The 7002-nt window shown below is 34.6% G+C and overlaps 1 protein-coding gene across 1 annotated transcript; it reads left to right on the top strand.

Annotated features, from left to right (window-relative positions):
* The first annotated feature begins 1310 nt into the window (after positions 1-1310).
* On the top strand, positions 1311-6942 carry LOC112007383 (tubby-like F-box protein 8). Its single transcript, XM_024039719.2, has 6 exons — positions 1311-1615; positions 1778-1841; positions 2566-3001; positions 3203-3290; positions 4531-4663; positions 6205-6942. Exons 3-6 carry the CDS (start codon positions 2654-2656, stop codon positions 6911-6913), a joined length of 1278 nt encoding a protein of 425 aa, XP_023895487.1. The 5' UTR covers positions 1311-1615; positions 1778-1841; positions 2566-2653; the 3' UTR covers positions 6914-6942.
* The last annotated feature ends 60 nt before the right edge of the window (positions 6943-7002 follow it).

Below are 7002 nucleotides of genomic sequence, written 5' to 3'. Positions count from 1 at the left end.
CTTAAGCTTTGTGCCGCGATTGCGCAAAGCATTAATGTTTAAAACCTGGAGAGCCAAAAGACTCATAGATGAATTTAGGAGTTGCTTGCACTTTTGTGCGTGTGTGTTGTGAGAGAGAGAGAAAGAGAGAGTTTGTTTTTATTTATTTTTGTTTGTTAAATGTCAATAATTTGTTTTTCATTATTGACATTTTTTTTTTGCTAAATAATTACTTTATTGATAGTCATCAGAGTACAAAAGAATGGAAGGTTTGGAACCATCTCTCTTTCCACAACTTGAAAAACTAGGAGAGGGACATTAGAGATGGGTAATGGCCTTACCCAATTTACAAAAGCAGTCCAGTGGGACTAAAAGATAAGCCGAAGCATTGCCCTCTCTGTATATAAAAGAAAAGGAAAACGTATCAAAACACTTAACAAGATCCAAAATATTTGCAACCACCTTTGCAATACTCCAATGAGTCTTCATTCCTGCATTTCCCACTGGATCTATCACATTCTAAACATCCCCTTCCACAATAATTTTAGAAAATTCTTTATTAATAACTTTTCCTGATGGCACAAAGTGCTGCCTTTACTTCACCCACCTCGGTCCAACTTGTTCAGCCCAAGCAAATGTCAAATCTCCTTTATCATCTATGCCCACTATAGTTAAAGAAGTAGCTATAGCATATGCTTCTCCTAAAACTCATTTTATTGGTCAAATAATTTCTTTTTCTGACCAACATTTTCAGTTGGGTAAAATACCCGAAAATATAGAAAGTATTTTAAAACATTTTATGTCCAAACAAAAACACTACTATTTTTTTTTGGGCTGTTGAGAAACTAAACAAAAAGACAACCTTATTAAAAGAAAAATAAAAGGAAGGAATTTGGGCAGTCTAAAGTGGAAAAATCTAAAGTACGTATCCAGAATTAGAAGGAGCTAGCGTAGAGGAATAAAACCCAGCGCAGTCTAGACTCTATATAGTATATTCCACAATCTTACAAGTTACAAGTGAGTGACAACTCATTTTTATATATCTCTTCTTCCTGTGAATATCTTACAAGTTACAATTCAACTGTTTCGCTGCAACTTCCGTCGTTGTACTGTAAGATATGGGAAAAGGTCAAAGCCCTTTTGGTCTAATAAATCTTTTGGTAAGTTTATATAACACAACCTATTCATAAAACAACACCACAAAAAAAGAAACAAAAAATAAAAAGTTGTAACACATTTGGCACTTTAGGAAAGATTATTAATATTTCATACTATATATACATCACTACCTAAAAAAAAAAAAAAAAAAAAAAAACTATTAAATTTACTAGTAGCTTTTTCTCTGCTGCTTCCGTGAACTAAATTTAATGTAGACTTGGAGTCCGGATGAGAGAGAGAGAGAGAGAGAGAGAGAGAGACCTAAAGAGAGGCACAGTGGTCTGAAGAAAAAAGGGTTGTTGATACAATTCTGACTTTGACAACTTTTTCTCCTTCTGCTTTGGTTGTTGTTGTTACCTTATATTACCTGATAGAACTGTGGAAGTGAAGATAAAAAAAAAAAAGAAAGAAAACCACCAAAAAAAGTTTGTGATTTTAGTTTAAGATTTGTGTCTTTGTTGAGGTACTTGTCATTGAGGTATAGATCTCTCTTTTTCTTCCACTCACCTTCAAATCTACCTTTTTGTTTCAAAAAAATTCCAGAGAAAATCTTGGTTCTTTAACTTCTTCTTCTACTAGTCTTTTCTTTATGAGGAAATTTTTGGGTTTTTTTAAATTTACATGTTGTTGTGCTTTGCAGATCTTTGATGGGTTTTGACTAAGTTATTGAGCTCTGCTTTGATCGGTCTTAGCTTCCTTACCAGGTTTGTTTTCTCACACTTTTTTACTTTTGGCATATGTAGTTGCACAAGGCAAGTATTTTATTCTGGAATTTGTTGAAGTGAGATGGGGGTACTTTTTATTTTATTTTTGGAATGGAATTAGTGAATTTGTGTTTATCTGGCGGAAACTGGGTTAAATTAAAAATAACTAAGAAATTATATAGAAAATAGAAAAGGCTTTGTTATATGATCAGCAGGTATAAATTCTCACTTCGTTATATAGATAAAATTTTTGTCTTTCATCTGGCTTTTTTTTTTGGGTATGGGTTTGTAACATAATTAATTTAACAAATTAAAGGAAATTACTTTAGTTTCTTTTTCTAGATTTGGCTTTATATCTCTGTTTAGATTTTCCTTTTCTTAAGAGGGATTGTATGCTTTACTGCAGAAAGTATTTCACTGTATAATTTGTATTATTATGTCTTTAGAAAGCAAGTTAAGAGTTTTTGATGAGCTCTTAAGATAGAATGTTACTTGGCTTAGTGAAACTGACTTATAGCTTTTTGGTAAAGCATGAAGTTAAGAACCTATAAAAGTTGTTAACAAATAAGGTTTGGCTATTTGGAATACTTTGTAGTCCATATGAAGCTGCCTTTTTCTTTTTCTTTTCTTTTTTACTTTTGTTTCCTATTCTATTTTCTTGCTATCTTTTCTTTTGTTGATGACATTTTTGGCAGGAACTGATGCACTTTTTGTTTATGGGCAGCTGTAGGTACTTAATAAGTGGAATATAATTTATCAGAAAGTTTCGTGTGAGATATTTGATTTTACTGGTAGTGTGATCCACCTGTAGAATGTCGTTCCGTAGCATAGTTCGTGACGTGAGGGATGGTTTTGGGAGCTTATCTAGACGGGGTTTTGAAGTCAGGCTAACTAGTCATCACAGAGGCAAATCTCATGGTTCATTACATGATTTGCAAGAACAGCCTATCATAATACAGAACAGCCGATGGGCTAGCCTACCTCCTGAGCTACTATATGATGTAATTAGGAGGCTGGAAGAAAGTGAGAGTGTGTGGCCTTCTCGTAAGCATGTTGTTGCATGTGCAGCAGTTTGCCGTTCTTGGAGGACGATGTGCAAAGATATTGTGAAGAGTCCTGAGTTCTGCGGGAAGCTTACCTTCCCTGTGTCCCTGAAGCAGGTTGGTTCTGTTGTGTCATTTTTTTTATTGCATACTATTATTCGTTTATCGGTAGTTTTCTTTCTTAACTCAAATTGGTAATGGAATTAAAGTTGCCAGGATTTTCTATCTGTTTCATTTATAGTGGTAATGCATTTTCATTAAAACATTTGGACTTCCTATAGGGTGCCACTGGCTGTTTTTGACTGTTTGAATTTTCAGCCAGGGCCACGTGATGGAGCTATCCAGTGCTTCATAAAAAGGGATAAATCTAATTTAACATACCGCCTTTTTCTGTGTCTTAGTCCTGGTAAGCATCCTTTCAAATTGTTAAGCTGCCTTTTTAATCTCTTTTTCTTTCTTAGTTTGTGATTTTATTTTATTCATTGATCACTTATGTATCCAGCAACAAAGAGGCATTTAATATCTTTAAATTAAAGTATTTTCATTAATTTGGTAGTGTATTTCTTTTTGGAATGCACACATGAATCTGAAAGTATTAACCAATTTTCTGCTTCGAAGAGTTGTAATTATTGTTTTATGATCATAAAAAAATGTATTGGTAGTGTATGTGAATGATGCATACTGGGTTTCTTGTGGAAGGTTCGCTATTGCACTGGATGGTGCAATTCAATAATGTTGCTTGTTGTAGTCAAAGAAGAAAAATAACTAATATGCTTTGTTGAAGGCCAGTGCTTTGTAAATTCATAAATTAAAGGGTGCTTGATGTTTAAGAGCAAATAAGTTAGTAACTACCCAATATGATGGTTCTTTTGGGATACCTTTCTTATATCTATGTTAATACTCATAGAAGACACATTTTCATTTAGTTTGAGAAAACATTATGCTGAAAGTATATGTTTATAATTTATTCCATTTTATGAGCACTCTCAGCCTCCCTATGATTAGAGGGCTTTTCAATTGTAAACAAGCAACTGAAAAGAGCTGGACTTGCCCTACCATTCAGCTACGCTTTATTTGAAGTAGTCCAAGCATTGTCAAATTTATACTTACGTTGGCTATAAAAAGCTTCTTTAGGTCTTGTCCAATTCCCTGGGTTTTGGTGTATTTAGGATGTCGATTCAGCTTGCCTTGGCTATGAAAGAGCTTAATTTTCAAGATATATGGAAATTTTGGAGTTTGATTCAAGTGCAAAATTGTATGTCAAATGCTATTTGGTCAGCGAGGGAGAACTAAATCAGCAAATGGATAAAAATAAGTATAAATGTGCTGTAGCTGTTGAGTGAGGTATTAAAATGGTCTGTAAAATACTTGTGATGGTGTTGTGGCCAGCAAGTTTCACGCACCATTTGTGAGAAGAGTGAGTTTGACTTTACCTTTTCATGCTTCTTTGGTTAGTCTGTAGACCTAAGTCAAGATTAACTAACATTTTTTGTTCTTTATAATCTTGTTCTATTTATTCTTATGAAAATCTATTCCATTTTATTTATTTATTTTTATGTATTGTCCTGTCTGAATGGTTTGAACCAGCCTGTATATACTGTTTTCCTTGAATAAACTGGACATTTACTTCTTCTCTTCTCCTGCAGCTTTGCTGGTTGAAAATGGAAAATTTCTTCTTTCGGCAAAGAGGACTCGAAGAACCACATGCACAGAATATGTTATCTCTATGGATGCTGATAACATTTCTAGATCAAGTAGCACTTATATTGGCAAGCTGAGGTAGGCTCAAAACCTATTTACATGCCTCTTCATAAACATACACAATGTGCACTAAGAAACATCCATATGGGTGTTACAAGTCATTAATATGTCGTTTTATAAAATATAGGATAGATGGGTGAGGATATGTTAATAAGTAGATGTTTTTTTCTGTTCTTATACTCATTAAATTAAAAGCTATTTAGCGGTGTAACTCCTTTTTAATGTTATGCCACTCAATAAATTTTAGTAATTTGATTAGTGCATTGATGGGTTACATTCACTCCATGCTTAAAACACAAACGAAGTTTTTGTTAACTGGACTCTATTTACTATTGGAAGCGTAAACTTGTGTTTTTTCCTTTTAATATAAAAAATTTGAAAGTGAAAATTTCTATAGATGGACTAGATCTTAAATTTTTATCATTTTGATATTTTGCAAGCGTGGAGGATATGGAGAGACCATGTAATCCAATGGTGGATTTGTTAATATACTTTGTGTTAAAAGTTACTAAGTAGTGTAACATTGACAATAACATGTGTCCTTGAACCTTTTACAAGCTATTTACTGATATATATATATATATATATTCAAAAAGAATTGTGAAGTAGTGATAAGGTGATATTTCAATCATTCAATAATCAATATATTCCTATACTAATAGGTGTATTCAATACTTAATTCTGGGCTATCTAAAAAATGTAGGATGTGTTTCATAAATTCAAAATTATGTTCTTCCAAATTTTTGATACATTTGGCTTAGTCTATATAGAGTTTGGTCATTGGTGTGATTGCAAGCATCCTTGTCCAAGCAATGTGTCTAGGGTTCGAGTCTAGGAATCAGCCACTCCATAATTGGGGATGAGGCTGTAGACAAACCACCTCTTCTAGAGCTCGCACAAGTGGGAGCCTTGTGCTTTGGGTGCAACCTTTTTAACTTATTATGGATAAAGCTCCCTTGGTATCCATACTGGTTACATAGACATACAAACAGCGTAGTCTCACTAACATTGTTCTTTTCCATAATTTTGGGACCAGCGTTTAGAATAATATTCATTCTAGAAGTACCTTCTATTTTACTCTTCAAAGAAAATTTTCTAGTTTAGGATGCTGTTGATGTTCTTCCATTTAGACGAATGTTAATGGAAAGTAAGTAGTAAAATGCTAAAATACTCTTAGTGGAAAAAAAACTAATTACTTCAGAATGCAAATGTCATCCAGCCTTTTTGGAGAAATGACATGGTTTGCTTAAAAGAGGCATTCAAATTGAATATCTGTAATTCCCTCTTCATGAATCAAAAGAGGATCCACTATAAAGAGCACCAGGGGACCTTCTCCCTTGTGTCTGTTCCTCCTAGTGCCTGTGTACATATCCTCATTTGAGGTTCCTTAGGTTATATCTTTAAAATGGTTGCCATTATGTTTTCTTTGTTATTCCAGCTAGGAAAAAAGGGGTTTTATATTTGCTAGAAGCTTTTATTGGTTATTTTTCAGCATTTTTTTCCCTTTTTCTTTCAAATTTTAATTTACTAAAACACAAGTACTTGGCTTCATTTTCCAGATCAAACTTTCTTGGCACAAAATTCATAATATATGATACGCAGCCTCCATACACTTCTGCCCACATCCCCCCTCCAGGGCGCTCAAGCCGCAGATTTTATTCCAAAAAAGTTTCCCCAAAAGTTCCAACAGGCAGCTACAACATTGCCCAGGTAACATATGAACTAAATGTGTTAGGCACGCGGGGCCCACGAAGGATGCACTGCATGATGCATTCTATCCCAGCCTCAGCACTTGATGCAGGAGGCAGTGTCCCTGGCCAGCCAGAGCTTCTTCCTCGCTCTCTTGAGGACTCATTCCGTAGCATCTCCTTCTCAAAGTCCCTTGATCACTCTGTTGATTTTAGCAGTGCACGATTTTCTGAAATTGGTGGACCCCAATATGATGATGAGGATGGCAAACTTAGACCCTTGGTTCTGAAAAATAAGCCCCCTAGATGGCATGAACAATTACAGTGCTGGTGCTTGAACTTCCGTGGGCGGGTAACAGTAGCATCTGTTAAAAACTTTCAGCTAATTGCTGCTACACAGCCAGCTGCTGGTGCGCCAACACCATCTCAGCCTGCCCCACAAGAGCATGATAAGATAATTCTACAGTTTGGTAAAGTTAGTAAAGATATGTTCACCATGGATTATCGTTATCCTTTATCTGCATTTCAGGCTTTTGCAATTTGCTTGAGCAGCTTTGACACCAAATTGGCTTGTGAATAATAATTAAAAAAAAAAAAAAAAAAAAAAAACTGAAGGTGGCAAGGATAAAAAGGCAGAGAAGTGAAATGACAATCTTTTTCTCCTTTTCT

The sequence above is a fragment of the Quercus suber genome, unplaced genomic scaffold (genome assembly GCF_002906115.3).
Source record: "Quercus suber isolate HL8 unplaced genomic scaffold, Cork oak 2.0 scaffold_79, whole genome shotgun sequence".
Lineage (NCBI taxonomy): Eukaryota > Viridiplantae > Streptophyta > Magnoliopsida > Fagales > Fagaceae > Quercus > Quercus suber.
Note: the sequence above shows the minus strand (reverse complement) of the source record. Positions and strands in the feature narration are given on the sequence as shown.

Excerpts from the sequence above, each read along its gene's own strand:
- LOC112007383 (XM_024039719.2), top strand. The coding sequence starts at position 2,654 with ATGTCGTTCCGTAGCATAGTTCGTGACGTGAGGGATGGTTTTGGGAGC. Across the intron at positions 3,002-3,202 it reads TCCCTGTGTCCCTGAAGCAG|CCAGGGCCACGTGATGGAGC; the intron begins GTTGGTTCTGTT and ends TTGAATTTTCAG. Across the intron at positions 4,664-6,204 it reads ACTTATATTGGCAAGCTGAG|ATCAAACTTTCTTGGCACAA; the intron begins GTAGGCTCAAAA and ends TTCATTTTCCAG.